The 22,036-nt window shown below is 37.9% G+C and overlaps 2 protein-coding genes across 2 annotated transcripts in view; one reads left to right on the plus strand and one right to left on the minus strand.

Moving 5' to 3' along the window:
* The first annotated feature begins 423 nt into the window (after positions 1-423).
* RFESD (Rieske Fe-S domain containing) lies at positions 424-10,862 on the plus strand. The gene is made up of 4 exons (XM_003123769.6): positions 424-483; positions 7,963-8,138; positions 8,251-8,285; positions 10,576-10,862. Exons 2-4 carry the CDS (start codon positions 7,964-7,966, stop codon positions 10,837-10,839), a joined length of 474 nt encoding a protein of 157 aa, XP_003123817.1. The 5' UTR covers positions 424-483; position 7,963; the 3' UTR covers positions 10,840-10,862.
* A 2,955-nt stretch (positions 10,863-13,817) lies between these two features.
* Positions 13,818-22,036, minus strand: part of SPATA9 (spermatogenesis associated 9) — a 30,024-nt gene continuing 21,805 nt past the window's right edge. Inside the window, 2 exon segments of the mRNA NM_001177924.1 lie at positions 13,818-14,111; positions 20,669-20,764. Of these exon segments, the coding sequence (NP_001171395.1) occupies positions 13,818-14,111; positions 20,669-20,764 (390 nt within the window).

A 22,036-nucleotide genomic window follows, 5' to 3' on the forward strand; every position in this document is an offset into this window, starting at 1 on the left:
TAGTGTCTGTGGGGAAGAGGTTAGATCCCTGGCCTCGCTCAGTGGGTTAAGGATCCGGCATTGCCACAAGCCCAGGCGGCATAGACGGATGCAGCTCAGATCCGGTTTTGTTCGGGCTTAAGCAAATGCAGCCTCAATTCCACCCCTAGCAGGAGAACCTGCACAGGACACAAGTGTGGTGGTAAAAAGAAAAAAATAAGTTGGTGGCACCGAGGTTTGTCAAACATAGGATTAAGACTGTCAGTTCCAAGTCCTGGCGTGCGAGCACGGTTGGCCAGCGGCATCTGTCGGGTGGGAATCATCCAATGGCCAGCAAGGCCACGGAGGCCCTGGGGGAAGAGCATGCTCAGTCACGTGAGCGGCTTCGCTTCGCCCCGCCCCTCGGAGCTTTGAGCCGTATTCCGGGCGCTGGCTCCTGCAATAGCCTTCCGCGGCGACGCAGCGACCGGGTCATACGGAGGTGGAGCGCGGGATTTGAGGAAGGTAAGTTCTGTCCCGGCCTGGGGGTTAGGCTGCCGGCCGGGCCGGGCCGGGCTTGCAAGGCTCGCTGCTTCCCTTCCGGCGGCGGCAACCTGAAGCGGCGAAGGAGACTGTGGTTTGGCATTTGCTCCAAGGCTTTGCTGAGCGCCGCGGTTCTTCCGCTGTGGACCCCAAGTTCCTTAACCATTAACGCCCAGGGCAGGCTTCCGCCCCACACTGCAAACCCATCATGCTTGTTCACCACAAAGGTTTACTGGGCTGTAGCCCGGACCTGCCGCCTCAGTGGGGCTGGCCGGGCGTTTTAAAACAAGCTTTCCTGGCATTTGTAACCTCCAACGCTTAATAACTGCCCAAGGGTTTCTGCGGCCCCAGCGGTCCTAGATATCTATCTCCAGAAGTCTGTAGATGGAGCCATCCAGCACATCTGGACAGCCACGCTGGTGCTCTGTGTTTGTTGACCACAGCTCCATCTGACAGCTGCATGCTGTCTTTGCTAAAATGTTAAACACAGCTTGAGGTCATTGCCCACTGGCTAGCAGGGTGGGCAGGACCTTAGCGATTATCTCTACATGATGGTAGCGTTTCTCATACTTAAGCCCTACTCGAGCCACCTGACTGTGGTCAGGCATATATATATCCCTCACCACCGCCCTATGTGCAGGGCTTTCTTAGAGCTGGCAAACTGCAGCAACACTGACTTCCCTCAAGTCATGGCAGAGCCAGGATTCAAACCCAGGTGAACTCACCTGGTGCTCACAGATCTCTAATATCACAGAGGACAGTATTGGCCTCCAGAGTGACTAAGTGATTTTATTAAATTATTAGGGAAGTATTGTTTTAAACATTTGTTGACACAACTCTTGTACATTAGTGTGCCTAAATTTTTAAAAATTCAGTAGTAGTTGCCGTTGTGGATCAGCAGATTAAGAACCTGACATAGTCTCGGTGAGGATCCGGGTTCCATCCCCCTCTGCACTCAGGGGACTAAGGATCCAGAGTTGTGACAAGCTGTGGTTTGAGTTGAAGATGCCCTCAGGATCTGGTGTTGCTGTGATGTAGGCCTGCAGCTTCAGCTCTGATTCCATCCCTAACCCAAGAACATCCATATGCCACAGGTGCAAACAGCAAAAATTTTCATGAAAATCATCTTTGGAGACACACACACACACACATGGTGTATACACACACATTTACTTTGCTAGAAGTTTACTAGAAGACCACCTATTTTTATAAATCTGTGGATGCTTAGATGAAATGTTAATATTTATATATCAATGCTCACAAAGTTTATACTCAAGATCTCAGTTTGATTCTTAACTGCTATTTTGTGAATCTGGGCAAGCTTTTGTTAAGGAAGATCCTGTAGCCTTAGTTTCCTCCTCTGGAAAATAGGTATAATACCTACCCCTTGGTGTTTTTGAGTATTAATGAATTCATATATGCGAAGATATGCTTTTTATATCTATTATTATTCTGCCATCCAAAAAGTTATAAAACTAATTTCTCTTCTCTGAACCTAAAAGCAAGGGTGTCATTCTGGAGCTTTGTATTCTAATAACGTGTAGGCCAAGTCCGCAAACTTAGTAAAAACGCCTCAGTGCTCTTGTGCTCAAGAATAATTTCCTTTACTTTCATGCTTCTTTCGTACCCACTGTCTTATAGAACCATATGCTTTTTTAAAAATTCAACCTGAGTAGATTCCCAATGCTGGAAAAGTATCTAAGAGAGACAAAGGATCCATTTATCTAATCTGTAATTTTATGTGGTGTTAGCATTTTTAGAAACCTAATTTTAGGGACAGTCCAAAAAATATTTCTTGAAGAGAACCGTGGAGCAAAATGGTTCAACTTGGAGTTCCCGTCGTGGCGCAGTGGAAACAAATCCGACTAGGAACCATGAGGTTGCGGATTCAATCCCTGGCTTCGTTCAGTAGGTTAAAGATCTGGCGTTGCCGTGAGCTGTGGTGTAGGTTGCAGATGCGGCTTGGATCTGGTGTTGCTGTAACTCTGGTGTAGGCTGGTAGTTGTAGCTCCAATTGGACCCCTAGCCTGGGAACCTCCACATGCCATGGGAGCAGCCATAAAAAGCAAAAAAAAAAAAAAAAAAAAAAAAGCTCAACTTTTCAGAAGGAAGTTTTCTTCATTTAGCTCCCAAACTGGAATAAGCTGTTTAATTTTTCACTTTCTTGTTATTCTGTTAATATTCTCCTGTCTTAAAGGTGACTCAAAATAAAGGAAATTTTTGGGAGCATGTGAATAGTGCATCAAAAAATCAGTGATTAAAGTGAACACACTGACTCCTATTGGTCTGAATGAACTGTGATAGCCACAATATTTTATTAATATGGGTGTTAATTATAAAGAGTCACCCAATGACGTAAATAGAACCATTTATGATGAATAGAGGGAACAATTATTTGAAGGATGAGGTAATACTTACCTAAGCAAAATGCAAGACTAATCATATTTCTCTGAAACCTTTATCATTTAGCCCCAGCCTTCTCTGCTTATTACTTATCAGCCCCTGCAAAGTTCTCTACAGTTTTCCTTGGTTGGGGGAAAAACCTGAAAAGACTCTATGTTCTAAGAGATTGAAACTTGAGGGAAGGTAATGTTTGGTTCTCATTTATTTGGGAGTTGGGTAGAACCTAACTTCTGATGCTACTTCACATGTCATGTATTTTGTTATTTGCTTGATGCCAGTTTCTAGTTTTTGCCTGAAATAGAACTATTCACTTATTTCCTCTTCTAGTGGCAAGTTTTGAAATAAACTGTACAAAAACTTCAAATAGGCCATCCATGATCTGTGTACAGGCACATTTTCTGATAGAAGGTACCATTTAATCCCCTTTCTCGGATTTTGGACCATTTGCTACATAAAGTAGGATGCAATTTAAATATTGAAAAATAGTAATTTTAAATAGAAGAGTAACTGTAATATGCTGATATTTAAGGAAGTTTGTTTACTATCCCATTTTCTTGGTAAGTATGACCTATATACATTTATCCATGAATAATATATTGTTTGGTTTTGCCTGTTTTTGCACATCGCATTTGATAAAAGTGGAAGCTTACTCTGAATTCTTAAAATTGTTTTCACTTAAAATTTGATTCTTGGAGTTCCCATCGTGGCTCATCGGAAACAAATCTGACTAGCATCCATGAGGATGCAGGTTCGATCCCTGGCCTTACTCAGGGGGTTAAGGATCCAGCGTTGCCCGTTGCCATGAACTGTGGTATAGGTTGCAGATGCGGCTCAGATCTGGTGTTGGTATGGCTGTGGTGTAGGCCGGTGGCTACAGCTCCGATTCAACCCTTAGCCTGGGAACCTCCATATGCCACAGGTGTGGCCCTAAAAAGCAAAAAATTAAAAATAATGTTTCATTCTTTAAATTTATCCAACCTGATATAGCCACGTTTCACTGCTACACAGCACTGTGTTGAATGAATATAAAAATCACCTGTTCTTCTGTTGATGGGTTTTGAGTTGTTTCCTGTCTTTTGCTGTTAATAACCATTCTTGTGCACACCTCTCTGGAATATACCTGAAGTGGGATTACTGGGTCATAAATATATTCAGATTTACTAGGTAATGCCAAACTGGTGTAACTCGAATTGAGATCATTTCTATCCGTTGTTCCATTATCCTCACCAATACTTGTTATAATTGTTTGCCAGTCTGCTGGGTAGAAAATAGTATCTTCTTGTGACTGTGATTTACATTTCTTTTACATTTTCCTACTAATGAGGTTGAGCATATTTACATGTGATTACCGACCATTCAAATTTCATCTGTGAAATATCTGTTCATGTCTTTTGCCCACTTTTTAACAGTTATTTGGCATTTTCTTACTAGTTGATAGTTCTTCATATATTCTAAATCTTAATCCTTTGTTACATGTGCTGTATATTCCACATTTTTCTTTCTCTTTAGCCTCTTTCTCCTCCTTATCCAGTCTGTCTGTTCTCATTTGTCTTATCATTATTGCCTCTGTCTGTTCTGCCACAAAATGCATTAATGCCTGCACATACAACACTGAGGAGGTAAATATTACCACCCTGACTAATTTGTGTACTTTGGGTATCTGCCAAAATCAAGTAAAACTACATAACTGTTTAGAGATGTTGTAGTCCGGCCTATAGTCAGCCATAACTAATCCAGAGAAATCATGGCAACGGTCCTCTTTGCCTTTTCTTAAAGACTGTATTCTTCCTTTTTTATTGTGAAATAATTTAAAAATAGCACATGTGTAATTTCTTCCATCCTTTTAAAAAGTAGGTTAGAGCAAGGGAAAACAACACAAACTTCAAAATACAAATTCAACACCGCTATAATTTCCTAAACTTGATTTGTATAACGCTTTCCTTTATACATTGAATTCAAAGTTTCTGCTTTTTCTCATCAACACACATATGCACACACACTAACATCCTTCATCCTACACCTCAGTATATTAAAGCCCAGGATTATATAATATCTAGGATCTATCATTCTTATGGCTCAAAACTACCCTTCTCGGAGTTCCCTGGTGGCACAGTGGGTTAAGGATTGGGCATTGTCACTGCTGTGGCTCAAGTCACTTCTGTGGCACAGGTCTGATTCCTGGTCCATGAACTTTCACATGCTGCAGGCATGGTCAAAAGGAAAAAACAAAACAAAAAAAACTACCCTTCTCAAACAGCAGCCTATGAATTTCTTCTTTCTAAAGCTCATTCCTCATGGTAATGTGAGAAAAAAGAAGGTATACATGTATGTGTGACTGGGTCACCTCGCTGTGCAATAGAAAAGTGACAGAACACTGTAAATCAGCTATAATGGAAAAAATAATCATAAAAAAATAATAAAAATAAAGCTCATTCCTCAGACTTCCCATGAGGCTCACAACAAAAATAAAGCTCATTCCTAATACGCTGACATATTCTACTTTTAAATAATTTCTCCATTTTATAAACTTCTAAAATGAGTCTTTATTTGAAGGTTGATAAGAGAGAAATCTTAAAAGTTCTCACCACAAGGAGAAAAAAAATCTGTAATTATGTATGCTGACGGATGTTAACTAAATTTATTATTGTGATCATTTCAATATAAATATCAAAGCATTATTGATATTTAACCTTAAACTAATATAATGTTGTGCATCAATTAAACCTCAATTTAAAAAAAAAGCTAATTGAGCCAGCCATGCTCTTTTCCCCCTAACATTTTCCAACTTCCAATCAGTCATCAAATAAATATTTAGAGAGGCCATCAGAAGGCCTGAGGCCTCTTGGCACTGCCATTTAACAAATTTTCCCTCTTGTTGTCAGGGAATTGGGTCTATAGTTTGTAAACATTCTAAGCAAAGCACATCAAGGTCCAAGTGTCCTTTTTTATTTTTATTTATTTTTTTGCTTTTATTAGGGCTGCACCCCCGGCATGTGGAAGTTCCCAGGCTAGGGGTTGAATAGGAGCTACATCTGCCGGCCTGCGCCACAGCCACAGCAATGCCAAATCCAAGTCACATCTGTGTCCTACACCACAGGTCACAGAAACACTGGATCCTTAACCCACTGAGGGAGGCCAGGGATCAAAACTGCATCCTCATGGATACTAGTGGGGTTTGTTACCGCTGAGCCCCAATAGGAACTCCCTCAAGTGCCCCACTGAAAGAAGCTGAATATGTGTGTTTGTGTGTAAAATGATATACCTAAGATTTGAGTAAAATTAAAATGGCAGGTTCCTGTTAATTAAGGAAAGGTACATCATTCTGTAATAACTGCCTATGAAATATGACAATATTACTGTATTTGAAGAAGATGTGGATTATGAAGGATCATCTTCCTAAAATTAGAACGTTTATTTGAAGTTGACATGTGACTTAGAATTCTGTTAAATATCTTAAAGACAAGTATATGTGTGTTTAATATCATGAGTATTCCACAGCCAATTTCCTATACATATATATATGCTTTTTTTTTTTTCTTTTTTTAGGGCTGCACCTGCAGCATATGGAAGTTCCAGGCTAGGGGTGGAATTGGAGCTGCAGCTGCCAGCCTACACCACAGTCACAGCAACATGAGATTGAGGCCATGTCTGTGTCTCAATTTTTGTCTTGTGATTTTTATTTCATTACCTGCAAAGATTCAAAATATGCTCTTGCCTAGGGGAGAAAGCTCTTTGTCAATCCTTAGATAACATTACACATGGTTCTTTACACTTTTTGAAACTTATAGACCACTACAATCTCTATCCTGAGATAGGGAGGAAAAGCAGGAATATTTCCAGAAATCTTGGGATAGCAACGCTAATGAAAAGAAGGTAGGAATGATAGTTTAGGGATTAGAAGTGGAGAAAGAATAAATATAGAAATTCTTGACAAAACAAGTTACATGCTTTTATTCAGAAAAGTATCATAGAAAATAAAAACTTAAATAGCCCCATATGTTAGGCCCTCAGGAAAACCCTCTACATAAGGCCTAACACCCATGACAATGATATATCTTGCTGTTTCTTTCTCATATGGAATTAACAGCCTATAACTATGTACTTGAAGTATACAGCAGGTATCTTTGAAAGGGTTACTTTCAAAGAAGCAGGCTGAATATCTGTGCTGAGAAAAAAATATATTTAGAATACCTGCACATTCTCTAAAATTTATATATGTCTATAAATTGACGTCATCTTCTTGAATGCTGAAATAAGACCGAAGAAAGTAATGATGTTTTCTATCTTTGTTAAGAAAATGAAAGATGTCCACTCACACTTACCCCTGCTACTAGAATACAGTTACCTGTTTGATCTGTAATAACTGGCTGTCCTCAGTAGGTATAACCAAGTGAGCTACCTCAATGAAGAGGTACAAGGCTATTCAGACTATTGAAGTCATCTCTCTTCAACAAAAGCCAAATACAATATACAGATGTTGTTTAGCATTGAATTTGATAGGGAATAAAAGAATAGTGATACTTCAGTATCTGTCTAAGGAGTTCTGAAATATCTTATGCAATGAACTGAATCAACTGAGTCCAGCCACCTTAAAGTGGGGGAGTCCACTCTCATTTTGGTAAGCTCAACAGCTCTAACTCAAAATCATGACTAACTATAATCCAGTATGTATGTATGTATGTATGTATGTATTTATTTGCCATTTCTTGGGCCGCTCCAGCGGCATATGGGAGGTTACCAGGCTAGGGGTCTAATCGGAGCTGTAGCCACTGGCCTACACCAGAGCCACAGCAACGCAGGATCCAAGCCACGTCTGCGACCTACACCACAGCTCACAGCCAACGCCAGATCATTAACCCACTGAGCAAGGGCAGGGATCGAACCCACAACCTCATGGTTCCTAGTTAACCACTGCACCACGACGGGAACTCCCTAGTATTTATTTTATATAGCTACAAAAAAGTGCCTCCATTAGACTTCTCTTATGATTATCTCTGTAAGTTGAGTGTAGCCAAACTAGTGAAGACCATTTGTGGATTTTTGTTTTTGTTCAACTAGCATGGATATTGATGCCTCTGAAGAAGATCCTGAAATGAAGAAATCTTCTGCTGTCTGTGTTGGCAGAGAAGAAGACATTAAAAAATCTGAAAGAATGACAGCTATTGTTCATGATAGAGAAGTGGTCATTTTCTACCACAAAGGAGAATATCATGCTATGGATATTCGCTGTTACCGTAAGATTTTATTTTTCATTTGTAAACCTTGTACTTGTTTACTATCCACAAAACTATCAAAATTTGATTTTTTTTTTTTAGTGATTAGATGTAATATTCAATTCCTTTGCAGACTCAGGAGGACCTTTACATTTGGGAGACATAGAGGTATGCAAACTTAAATCGATTCTCAACAAACTCAGATGTTTCCTATTTATATTCTTACTATATTTACATTCTCTGTTCAAAAATAATTTATATTTGGGTTTGAATTATATTTTAATGCTTTGAATATAACTGCTGATATTCTAGGAATTCATAACCCTACAATGTAAAGAAAACCATTTTACAAATATGAGAACTGGGTATGTCTTCTGATCTAGCAAATACACTGAGATCTACTTTACATATTATTGCCAAATGTTCAAGTGTGTGTGTTTGTGTGTGTGTGTGTGTGTATACACTCATAAATATATACACATATATATGAGATTCATTGTAGCAATATTTTTTAAATTTAATTTTTATAGCCACACCCATGACACATGGAAGTTCCTGGGCTAGGAACTTCCACAACTATAGGCCTATGCCACAGCCACAGCGACCTGCGATCTGAGCCACATCTGTGACCTCTGCCACAGCTTGCGCCAATGCTGGATCCTTAATGCACTCTGAGGCTAGGGATCGAACTTGCATCCTCATGGACACTGTGTTGGGTTCTTAACCCGCTGAGCCACAGCGGGAACTCCATTGTTACATTATTTATTGTAATGAAAAACTGAAGGCAAGCTATGTTTTAACAATAGGAAACAGTTTAAATTATGAATATCTATGCTATGGAATACTATATAGCCATTAAATTAATGAGGCAGACCTATATGTGTTGGTATGGGATGGTAACAATATATTTTTGGGTGAAAAAAGCAAGTTGTAGAATTATAGGTCTAATGAGATCTCTTTTTTAAAATAAAAAATATTCACTTTTCATTTCATATACTTCCCCATGGTTTGATTTTTGCAGTGCACATATATTACTTCTTTAAGTAATAAAATATAAATGAATATATTTTAAGAAAGAAATAGCACTTTGAAGGCTTAACTGAGGAAGGAATGGGGGAACTGTCTTACTTCCTTGCATTCCCAAACTAGCTGCCTAATTTCCTATTTTCAACTTCATGAAACTGATCTCTCTCTGCAACCACCCCCCATCTCTCTGACTGGTATACAGTACATGCTTATACTTATCATTCCACTTTCTATATTTCATATCAACCTAGTTCCACACCTGCCCTAATGTGAAAAGATGTGTTTAAATTATGAATATGAATTTATGAACTGTGAAAATGTTGATTGATGACAGTTCTGTGCAGGTACAGAACAGCATTTCTGCATTTCTGGTGTAGAGATAAAATATAAGCACCTGAATGATAATGTAGCAGAATTTCCCTCAGTTTCAGACCATGACGAAAGCTATAAAACCTTGCTACTCAAAGTACGGTCCATAGACCAGCAACACTGGTAACACCTGGGAGTGTCCTAGAACTGCAGAATCTTGTACCCTGCTCTAGGCTTATCGAACAAGAGTTACATTTAAACAAGGTTCAGGTGGTTGTCATGCTGTTTACAATTTTAGGAACACTGCTTTAAGACCATTTAAAAGTTGGGAATTAACCACTTTGGACCATAAATTGGTCTTCAGTTAACATATGCATTTATGCCTTTAGTAACCTCTATTGAAATTATATATGAAAGCTTACTATGCTTCCATCAGCCAGTGAAAACTCATTTAGAAGCACTTGTAGCCCTTGCCCCCTTTCTGTCAAGGAAGTGACAGTAATATCTAACAGATAACAACACAGCTTGCAGTCCACATGGTATAGTTGCCTGAGCTACTTATCTTGTGATAGAGCTTTAACACACAGGGTCTCTCATCAACTGCAGAAGGGACTTGATGACTACTAAGATTAGGTTCTGCCTTATACTAAATAATTTGTAAATGAGAGGAAAAGAGAGAAGTCTGGGGGGGCGTTATGTTTGTGCTTTTTGCAGTTGTTTTGTGTGTGTGTGTGTGTGTGTGTGTGTGTATGTGTGTTTTGTTTTATTTTCTTTTTAGGACTGTGCCTGTAGCATATGGAAGTTCCCAGGTTAGGGGTAGATTCAGAGCTGCAGCTGCCAACCTATGCCACAGCCACAGCAATGCAGGATCAGAGCTGCATTTGAGACCTACACCAGAGCTCACGGCAATGCCGGATCCTTAATCCACTGAGCAAGGTCAGGGATTGAACCTGCGTCCTCCTGGATACTATTTGGGTTCGTTAGCACTGAGCCACAACAGGAACTCCTGAGAGAAGCCTGTTTTTCAACCTGGTTCTACTTGCAGTAGTTTCTGTCCTGAGTCTGAGGTTTATTGTGAACACTGAAAAAGTCATATTATTAAATCAATTATTTATTTCCTCAGGAATTTGATGGACGACCATGTATAGTTTGTCCCTGGCATAAATACAAAATTACTCTGGCAACAGGAGAAGGACTGTATCAGTCTATAGACCCTAAAGACCCAGCAGCAAAACCCAAGTGGTGCTCCAAAGGAATAAAGCAAAGGATCCATATAGTGACAGTGGACAATGGGAATATCTATGTGACCCTTTCTAATGAGCCTTTTAAGTGTGACTCGGATTTTTATGCCACTGGAGTCTTCAAAGTAATTAAAAGTTCTTCCTAATAAAGTTTTCTAGCAATTAAAAATGTGTATGTTTTGAAAATATTGCTACAATAATCTTGCTTTAGTACCAAGGATGATTAACTTTTTCCAACATAGGCACATTTATTATCTTTAACACCCATAAATGAAAAGGTTCAAAAGCACATGTGTTTAGTGTGATGTAAGGATGATCATTAGGACTATAGAATCCAAACCTCTGGGCTGATTGGAAGCTGAAGGTTATAGATTTGGGATGTGCATTTTAAGAAGGATAAAGATAGGAGTTGCCGTCGTGGTGAAGTGGTTAACGAATCCGACTAGGAACCATGAGGTTGCGGGTTTGATCCCCGCCCTTACTCAGTGGGTTAACAATCCGGCGTTGCCATAAGCTGTGGTGTAGGTTGCAGACGTGGCTCGGATCCCGAGTTGCTGCGGCTCTGGCGTAGGCTGGCAGCTACAGCTCTGATTAGACCCCTGGCCTGGGAACCTCCATATGCCACGGGAGCAGCCCAAGAAATGGCAAAAGACAAAAAAGATAAAGATAACCTGGGGTAACAAAAGTGAAGAAAAGGTAAAAAAATAAGGTCTACAAAGAAAAATTTGGGGGTGGGAATCCCTATTTGATACAACAGACTTTATCATGGAGAAAATTTAACATATTCAAAGTAAACAGAATAATAAACTCCCTTCCCTCACCTTCAACCATTATCAGCATTCTTCCCATTCTTGTTTAATTGATAACTCCATGCATTTCCCCCCCAACCCTATTTTGGGTTTTGGGGGGGTTTTTTAGATAAAATTTAAACACAATGAAATACTTAAATCTTAACTGTTTTCCAAAGACATAGCAGACCATTTACACTTAAAAATTCCTCCCCAAATGGGATCAGTTTACATGTTGAATTTAAAAGTAAGAAATTTAATTTGCCTGACATCAAAACCGAATAAACATTGGCTCACTTTCTGTCTAGTCAAGGCAGACAGTCCAAAGTAAGGAAGACACATACAGCTGCTGCCCTACCATGAGAGACATGAAATCTGTTCAGTGAGCCAAAGTACTGTGAATGCCTATATGAAATTTTCAAGTAAGTTTAAAATTTTTATTTTTAGAGATTTGCCTATGTATGTATAGCTAAGTGTTTCCTGTAAATGTCACAGAGAGAAGAAATATAGGGTATTGTTTCTCAGAGAACTTTCTGCTGAGTTCATAGGGAGGGTTGATGTTGAATTGGTTCACCCGGATTTTTCCAAACCAGTAATTGATGGCTAGCACTGTTTTGATTGCCTCATGCCCACACTGCACCATAATACTCTGAGCACCAATCAACTAAAACTCAGTGACACACAGTAGAATATATAAGTGGGACCAGAAAGAACTAGGATGAGCAGATTATGAATTCAGAATGAGAAAAGCTGTTTGTCAAAACTGGAACCTAGTCTCAAACTACAGTAATCTTAGTGGCAAAGAACTAAATTAAAACTCCAAACCTAATACTAAATATTCTAAGGGGCCCACCTGGATCCTTTTCCTTGGTTACTGTAAAAATAATAAGTGAATAAAGTATCATTAACGCTATACCTACAGAGACCTTTGCTACATATTATTACTTTGCTTACTTATAGTCCAACACTTGTTATTCATTAGACTACTAATAAGCCAGGATTGGGCTTTTTATAGATACTATTTACGGCAGTAGCTACTCACCAGGTACAGAAAATGTGCCATCTTTGGGATGAGTACATCCCAGCTTATTATATCAGGTGCTAATCCACTAATGACTTGTGTCCAGAATTTTAAATACACAGAAGAAACCAAAGTACCTCCTGAAAGCAAAACCATGACCCTGGTTTGTGGGGCCAATCATAAAAGCAGTTTTTTCTCAGGATCCAGTGGCAAAAAATGAGTAATATGGACTTGGTTTCTGGTTCTTAATCTGTCCCTCTAGGTGTGGAAATAAAAAATGTCATGATATGTTCTGTTCTCATATACAAAAATCTTTTCATCAGATTGTAAACAGTTTTTTTTTTTTTGGTTTTTTTTTTTGTCTTTTTGCCATTTCTTGGGCCGCTCCCGTGGCATATGGAGGTTCCCAGGGTAGGGGTCTAATCGGAGCTAGCCACCGGCCTACGCCAGAACCATAGTAATGCAGGATCCGAGCCGCGTCTGCAACTTACACCACAGCTCATGGCAACGCCGGATTGTTAACCCACTGAGCAAGGGCGGGGATCGAACCTGCAACCTCATGGTTCCTAGTCGGATTCGTTAACCACTGCGCCATGACAGGATCTCCCAGTATTTAGTTTTATAAATTTATGATATCTATAAATCGCAAGTCCTTGGTAACCTTACAGATGAGTTTTAAAAGAACTGATAATAGGGAGATTCAAACTATGCAGCCTGTAGATAGAAAATATATATCCTTTTATTATCTCTGAAAAAGATAAGTATCGTTTTAATGGGGAGGGTTTTTTTCCTGCCAGATAAATAACTGGAAAGATACTCGAAATGTATTATAAATATGCCCATATTATAAACCACAGTACAGAGTCTAACCCAATAAAGGGTACATTTTTTTGTTCGTTAAAAAATATCACAGGAGTTTGCATTGTGGTGCAGCAGAAACAAATCTGACTAGTATCCATGAGGACGCAGGTTTGATCCCTGGCCTTGCTCAATGAGTTAAGGATCCAGTGTTGCCGTGATCTGTGGTGTAGACCAGCAGCTACAGCTCTGATTTGACCCCTAGCCTGGGAACTTCCATATGCTAAGGGTGCGGCCTTAAAAAAGACCAAATAAAAAAAAAAAATCACATACTCATTCTGTATCTAGTTTCATTTTATTTCCTATACCATATAAATACTTGAAAATGACATTTTAGTAGTAGTCCTCCTCATTTTTTTTTAGAGCAGAGCAATCAGTATATGAAAACTAGTTACCTAGTTTTGTCAGATGAAATGTCATTAGATAACTCTTCAGCTCTGTTCAGTGATATTTATGTTCATATTTGCTCATTCATTTCAGTTGACTGGTCAAACACAGAATGTAAAACTTGGATCTTATTACACAACTTATTGGCAGGAAGTTTGGGGCGATCTGAAATACTGTCTGGTTTCTCTGGTAATGACCTGTAAGGTTTTGCTTTGATTTCACCTTCAGGAAACAGAGGCTCAGAAAGCACAGGCTCAGAAAAGGCTTTTCTAAGATTTTCACTCTCCTCTTTGTTTTGCCTTATGGATTCTTCTTCTTGGAAAATTTTTGTTACCTTCTCCAGCACAGCATTAACACAGACTGTCTAATAATTTAAAAAAAAGGTAATTTTTATCTGTATTAAACGTACAGATAAAAATCTAATAAAATATTTAACAAAGTCATTAATCTATTATATCCTAATAAAAAAGCACTTTCTTTCAGGTACCCCAGGCACATGACAAACATAAGGAGATCAATTCCTTATTATAAATATATTATACATAATCTAGAAAGAAAATTAAAACCTTGTATGCTTTAGTAAAGACATGCTTTACATTCCCCCAATTCATTATATATTTTACATCTTTATTCTCTGATTTAATTAAATGAAACATTTTCTGAGAAATGGAATTTGTCCTCAAACATGTTAATATCTCAAAGTAGGTTTTCTGTTTTTACCCCCCTCCCCACTTTGCATATACCAATTGTGTACAGTTGGAAGGGCATAAACATTTTGGTACGAATATAGTAAGCTAGGAGTTCTGCTGTGGCTCAGTGGTAACAAACCCAACTAGTACCCATGAGGATGCAGGTTCAATCCCTGGCCGCACTCAGTGGGTTAAGGATCCAGTATTGTGGTGAGCTGTGGTATAGGCCAGCACAGATTCTGCAGGTCTGATTCCATCCCTAGCCTGGGAACTTCTATATGCCATGTGTGCAGCCCTAAAAAGCAAACAACAACAACAAAACCACTTAAGAATTTGTAAACTAATGGATCAAGGATTTCTAAACAACCATGTGATCCACTTTCCCTCAAAAAATGCTATTCAGGGTGCAACCACTATTGAAAACAGTATGGAGGTACCTCAGAAAACTACACACACAACTACCATATGATCCATCAATCCCACTCCTGGGTATATATCTGGACAAAACTTGCATTGAAAAAGATACATGCATCCCTATGTTCATTGCAGTCACAATAGCAAGACATGGAAGCAGCCTAAATGTCCATTGACAGATGAATGGATTAGATGTGGTATGCTGTACAGTAGAAAATTGACAGAAAACTGTAAACCAGCTATAATGGAAAAAATAAAAATCATTTAAAGTTAAAAAATATATATGGTATATATACACAATGGAACACTACTCAGCCATAAAAAGAAACAAAATAATGTCATTTGCAACAACATGGATGGAATTATAGACTCTCTAAGTGAAGTAAGCCAGAAAGAAAAAGACAAATACCATATGATGTCACTTATATCTGGAATCTAATATGAACAATGAGAATTAGCACAAATGAACCTTTCTATAGAAAAGAAACAAACTCATGGACTTGGAGAACAGACTTGCGGTTGCTGAAGGGGAGGGGAAGCAAGGGGGATGGATTGGGAGTTTGAGGTTACTAGATGCAAACTATTGCATTTGGAATAGATGAGCAATGAGATCCTGTTGTATAGCACAGGGAACTATATCTAGTCATTTGTGATAGAACATGATGGAGGATAATAATGAGAAAAAGAATATATATAGATATATCTATGACTGGGCCACTTTGCTGTATAGCAGAAATTGACAGAACAATGTAAATTAACTGTAATAGAAAATAAAAACCTAAAAAAAATGTCATTCAATACTTTTGGAGTGTCAAAACAAAACAGAAAAATAACCTCAAAAACTGAGAACCACTAAGAGCTATCTATATCCATTAAACCTATTCTGTAAGTTTACTAATGAAGATGATAATGCCAAGTATTTAAGGCAAACAATAAGAATAATGAAATCTAGGAGTTCCCACCTTGACACATTGGGTTAAGAATCCCACTGCAGCGGTTCAGGTCACTATGGAAGTATGGGTTTGATTCCCGGCCCAGTGCAGGGGGTTAAAAGCTCCTGTGTTGCCACAGCTGGGGCACAGGGCACCCCTGCGACTCAGATGCAATCCTTGGCCCAGGAACTTTCATATGCTGTGGAGACAGCTATTTAAAAAAAAAAAAAGAATAAGAATTCAATCTGTAAAATACGTAAACACCTAAACTGGCTTATTTTACCAAAGAGAGCCTCCAAGGTGACATAATAGGCTATAAATCCTTAGAAACTTTTCCTAAAGAGGGTAACAGAGAAAGGATTGAGGGCCTTGGCTTGAAAAGCCTCACTTTTCTCTTGACCTCCTGCCTCCTCTTTTTGCCTGCCTCCCACCATAGAATGGGGAACACCAGATTGACCAGGTGACACTGTTCTGGCCAGCAAACTAAAATATATCTGCGGGGGGTGAGGAGGACAGTATAGATTTTTGGAAAAGTTTTTCCTCCTTATGTAAAAGAAAGACTTTGTCTTTTGCCTCTGTTATCTCCTTCTTGCTTTGAATGCTGATATAGATGTAAGGCTTGAGCATGAGGTAACAAACCCAAGGACCAAAAACAACAAACAGGATAACATTAGAGAAAGGTGAAAAGGGTTCATTGACACTGTAGATCCACTATACAAATCTGGGAACTGCCTGACTCCAGACTTCTAATTAAGTGAGATATTTAGATGTCTGAATTGATTAAGATAATATCTGATAGTTTTTGTATTTGTAATTGAGTATACCCAAACCTAGAGCTATAAACCTTGAAGCCCATCACTTCCAGCTGCAAACAGCTTTAGCCATCCCAAATATGATCATTTTCTATGTATGCCATGCTGTGGAAAAAAAGGTTGGGAATACCTATCCTATTTAATACATTTCTTCTTCCCTCATGTAGAATATTTTATCTGTGCCCATCCTAACCAATTCTGTCCCAGTCTCAGAAAATGAAGAGTCATGATGATGGTCAATAATTCTCTATCTTTGCTTTTAACCTATATCCTACCATTTTCACTATCAATTATTCCCTACCTTGTCAACCTTATTCTTGATTGGCTCCTACTCTGCACCTTATAACATGCTGAAGTATCTTCTTTTCTTTTTTTTTTTTGGTCTTTTTGCGTTTGCTAGGGGTGCTCCTGTGGCATATGGAGGTTCCCAGGCTAGGGGTCTAATCAGAGCTGTTGCTGCCGCTGGCCTACCCCAGAGCCACAGCAACACGGGATCCAAACTGCATCTGGGACCTACACCACAGCTCACGGCAATGCTGGATCCTTAACCCACCGAGCAAAGCTAGGGATCGAACCTCATGGTTCCTAGTCAGATTCGTTAAGTACTAAGCCACGACAGGAACTCCAGACCTGCTGAAGTATCTTCTACCCTAACATTTAAAAATTAAAGGTCCCTATGGCCCTGCTTCCTTTTGACTGGTACATACTTCCTCTTTTCTTGATCAAACCAAGGTCTACATTCATGATTTCTATTTTATCATCTCCTCTTCACGCTTCCTGATTATTTCTAACTTCCTTATCCCATCACATCACTGAAGGAGGTCTCAGTTTGGTTAATTCTAACATCTTTACTACTAGATCTAATGGACACTGTTCAGATCGTCATTTTACTTGACTTTTTCTGCTTGTATTCTACTCAACCACTCACAATTTCCTGAGTCTCTATTTCCTTGACAGAGTTTCTCCTGACATTCTTCCTTCTTTTCTAATGATTAGTCCTTTGCCTCCTTCATGGATTTCTTCTTAGCTCACCTGAAATGTAAGTTGTTCTTCACATTTCTGTTGACGTTCTACTCTTTTCACTTGGCATGGTTCCACTCATAGAGCATTAACTTCCAACATATATGTTATTTGTTTTCAAAACCATAATTCCAGGCCTAACCGCTCTTAGGCCTGGATGTATATATGACAAATTATTAGAGGTCACTAAAAAATTGTTTCTATTACCTACTTAGAAAATATACAGCATGACAGATTATGTAGGATGATTTCAAAAAAACCTTTGAAAAATTAGAGTAGTTTTGGTTTTACTTTTATTTTAATTTCACCACAGTCACATGATCCCCCCCATTTTTGCAGTGTATTTGCATCAATTTTGTATGAGATTCACATTTAAGATACTAAGCATTTCCCAAATTTAAATGATTGCAAAGTATTTAATAAATTCAGTTTTTTAAAACTGCAAATATGTTTGAAAATAAATTATTTTACTTTGCTTTTTTCCAAGGGTATCTTGGCTATTCTCAAACCCCTGCATTTCCCTATCAATTTTAGCATAAACTAGTCAACACACACATACACAGCTGTTCAGACTTTGAGACTACACTGAATCTAGGGATTATGGGGAAATTTTAATTTTTATTATTGTGTTTCAATATAAAAATATTAACGAATATGTACAAGACCTCTAACAAAAAAAAAAACCCTAAGAATTATTAAGAGAAATTAAAGACCTAAATAGAGGAATATACCATATTCATGAATTAGGAGGACTTACTCTGCCAGTTATCAAGACTTACTGTAAGGCTCCTATAAATAATACAGTGTTGAATTAGTGCAATAATAGACAAACAGATCAGCTGACTAAAACAAAAAGAATATAAAAGACCTACATGTATAAGGACATTTGATTTATAACAAAAGAGATGTTCTGGGGCAATAGGAAAAGGGTTTTTCCCCCAATAAATTGAGTTGGATGAACTGGATACCTATGGCTTTTTTTTTTTTTTCTATTGCTAATGCATTTTTTTTCTGTTTCTTCATATGTCAAATAATATCTCATTGTATGTAGGACATTGTAGCTGCACCATTTTTCAAAGTTTTAATTCATGTTTTCTTCCTCAAAGGAAATGTTGAGTTTGTTGAGTTTGATAGGACATTTATTTGCAAGTGATTAATCTTGAACCTACTGATGCTTGGTTTCCAGATTTGTTGGGACATCTAGATAGCCCTTACTAAAGGAGTAGGATGACCTTACTTGTGGTAGACAGACTTTCAGGTGCCTCAACTGAATATCTGGGATTTTTTTTTTTTTTTTTTTTTTTTAGTTTTTTATTATCGTTGTTGTTTTTTAGAGCCACACCTGCAGCATATGGAGGTTCCCAGGCTAGGCATCAAATCAGAGCTGTAGCCGTTGGCCTATGCCAGAGCCACAGCAATGTCATATCCAAGCCGCATCTCCAACCTACACCACAGATCATGGCAATGCCGGATCCTTAACCCTCTGAGCAAGGCCGGGGACTGAACCTGCATCCTCATGGATGTTAGTCAGATTTGTTTCCACTGAGACACAATGGGAACTCCGAACTAGATACCTATGGAGGAAAAGTTTGACCTTTATCTCATACCAATTCCAGAGGTAATATAATCTAAAAGTGAAAGTTAAAATAACAAAGGTCCAGGATATATCGGAGGGAATAGTTTCACGACCTAGGATGTAGGTCAAGATTCCCTAATAAAGACATAAAAAGCCCATAACATAAAGAAGGTTAATAAACTGGACTACATTAAAATTAAGAACTTCTGTTTTAAAAAGACACTGCTAAAAGTAAAAAGGCAAGGCATAGAATAAAAGAAATCTTCTCACATGCAATCAAGAAAGGGCGTGTTCCAGCAACACAGTTAAAAGTTTAGATCAATAATAAAAAGATGGATAACTCCAAATAGGAAAATGAAGAGACTAATAATTTCACAAAAGAGAATATCCAAATGTCCAATTAATGTATAAAAAAGCACTTAATATCATTAACAGTCCAGGAAATGCAAATTAAAACCAAAATATGATAGTGATATACATTCTCAAGAATGGCTATATTGGAAAAGATTGACAATACCAAGTGTCAATGATGATACAGAGCAACTAGGACTCATAATCTGCTAGGATGAATTATTAGAACCATTTTGGAAAACTTTGGCAATGTCTACTAGAGATGAACACATGCAAATTCTACAGCCCAACAATTTCATCAGAACATATGTACAAAATACAGCAGCTTTATTCAAGATAGCCAAAATTATAAATACTCTAAATATTCAACAATAGAACAGATAAATAACTACATCTTCAATCGATGGAACACTACACAGCAAACTACTGCTACAGGCAACAAGTGAATGAATCTCACAATGATAATACTGAGCACAACAAGACAAATATAAAAGATATATAGGATATAATTTCATTTATATGCAACTCAAAACTATGGTATTAGAAGTCAAAATAGTGGTTGCCTTTACAGAAGAAGTTAGTGATTGTGATGGGGGCAAGAAAGGGCCTTCTAGAATGATGGTATAATGCTTTGTTTCTTGACCCATGTGATACACATAGATTAACAGATTTTGTGATAATTCATCAAACTATGTACTTTTCTTATATATTTTATAAAAAACTAAAGGTAAGTATAAATGGCAATGTATTAAGAGAAAATAACTTTATAATTCATAAAATCCTTTATATTTTTGTCATGCTTTTTAATGAACATTTTTTAATTATAGCGCTTATAATTTAAAGACGAAATACCAAATACTAAAACTAAACTTCAACCAACCATGGCACAATAGCTGAAACAAAACAACTGTAGCTAAATGAAAGCAAAACCAAAATATTTTGACTAAATGGTAATAAATTTCATAAAAATAAAATAATTTTAGTACTTTAAGCAACTTAGTTTTTGGTGGACTGACTTGGTTCCTAAGAAAAGTAGCTTGGTTTATGAATGGACTATCCAGTACATCTTTAACATTACATAAAACAAGTATATTTATTTCTAGATTCTAATAATTTTCTTAACTTACCAAATAAATTAGTGCTGCATATGAAGCATACATTATGCTAGTTAAAGCAGTCTTTGCTGGGAAAGAAATGATTTCAAACAAAGATCCCTTCCGGACCTGAAAAATCAAAAGAGTTTTCTTATTAAAACAAAAAAGTTTCAATGTTGTGTTAAATTTTATGATGTTATTGTAAAATGAGAATTCAAATATTTATAAACTCATCTACTTTTTTTTTTTTTTTTTTTTTTTTTTTTTTTTGTCTTTTTGCCTTTTCTAGGGCCGCTCCTGCGGCATATGGAGGTTTCCAGGCTAGGGTTTTAATCAGAGCTGTAGCCACAGGCCTACGCCAGAGTCACAGAAACTCGGGATCCCAGTTGCGTCTGCGACCCATACCACAGCTCACAGCAACACCAGACCCTTAACCCACTGAGCAAGGCCAGGGATCAAACCTGCAACCTCATGGTTCCTAGTTGGATTTGTTAACCACTGAGCCATGATGGGGACTCCTAAACTCACCTACTTTAGACCAGAGTTTTTACACGTTCTGAAAAATATATTGCTTTTCTCCTTTACAAAAAAATACTTCCTTTTGCTAATCAAAACCTATGACAAATCTATAAAAAATCTTGCGTTTCCAAAATCTAAATCACTTTAATTTTTTACATTTACCAGGTGTGCTCACTAGAGGGTGCTACTGCATATACTAGAAAAACAATCTCTTTGTTCAAATCCATGCAGGCATCCTTTACTAAATTATTCACCTCTTCAACTGAGCAAACAGCAATCAAAATACTGAGCATTTCCTGCAGATTAATGACCTGCTTGGAAATGTTAATCATGAGACTGCTGAAGGCCAGCATTAATCTCAGATGATCATAAGCATTCAGGAAATGCTCTGTGCTCATATCCAGCATGCATTTAGAAATGTAGAGGTTTACACCAATATAGACTGTCTCTCAGATGTTTCTAGCTTTTAGAAGGTGTCCCTATCTCAACATAACAGTATAATATATTCAGCTTAAAGGGATACTGTAATATATATTCTTGTATATTATCAAATATATATTCATATCTATATTTAAGGAAACACTATAACATATTCAGATGAAGGGAACCATACTCTTATAGGCTACCTCTGTTGCTTTGAGCTATAAGGATACGAAATGAGGACATTAGGAAAAAAATTCCCTTCCCATTCAGCAGTGAAGTGGCAGTTAGCCATGCTCCCCTCAAGGGCCAATCCACTCAGAGGTTTCAGTAACTCCCAAAAGGTTCCAGCTGTAGCTAACAAAATCATGTAAATGCACACCAATTAGAAAAAACAGAATGTATGTGTTCATTAAAAGCTTCTCATAACATTGAAAAACTGAAATAGTGATAGCGGAATGG

Source organism: Sus scrofa, chromosome 2 (genome assembly GCF_054392235.1).
Source record: "Sus scrofa isolate SSC_HxYL_T2T_F1_AM1 chromosome 2, Sscrofa_HxYL_maternal_Yorkshire_Landrace_v2.0, whole genome shotgun sequence".
Classification (NCBI taxonomy): domain Eukaryota; kingdom Metazoa; phylum Chordata; class Mammalia; order Artiodactyla; family Suidae; genus Sus; species Sus scrofa.

Coding starts and splice junctions, on each gene's coding strand:
- RFESD (XM_003123769.6), top strand. CDS start 7,964: ATGGATATTGATGCCTCTGAAGAAGATCCTGAAATGAAGAAATCTTCT. Junction 8,139..8,250: donor TATGGATATTCGCTGTTACC/GTAAGATTTTAT, acceptor ATTCCTTTGCAG/ACTCAGGAGGACCTTTACAT. Junction 8,286..10,575: donor TACATTTGGGAGACATAGAG/GTATGCAAACTT, acceptor TTATTTCCTCAG/GAATTTGATGGACGACCATG.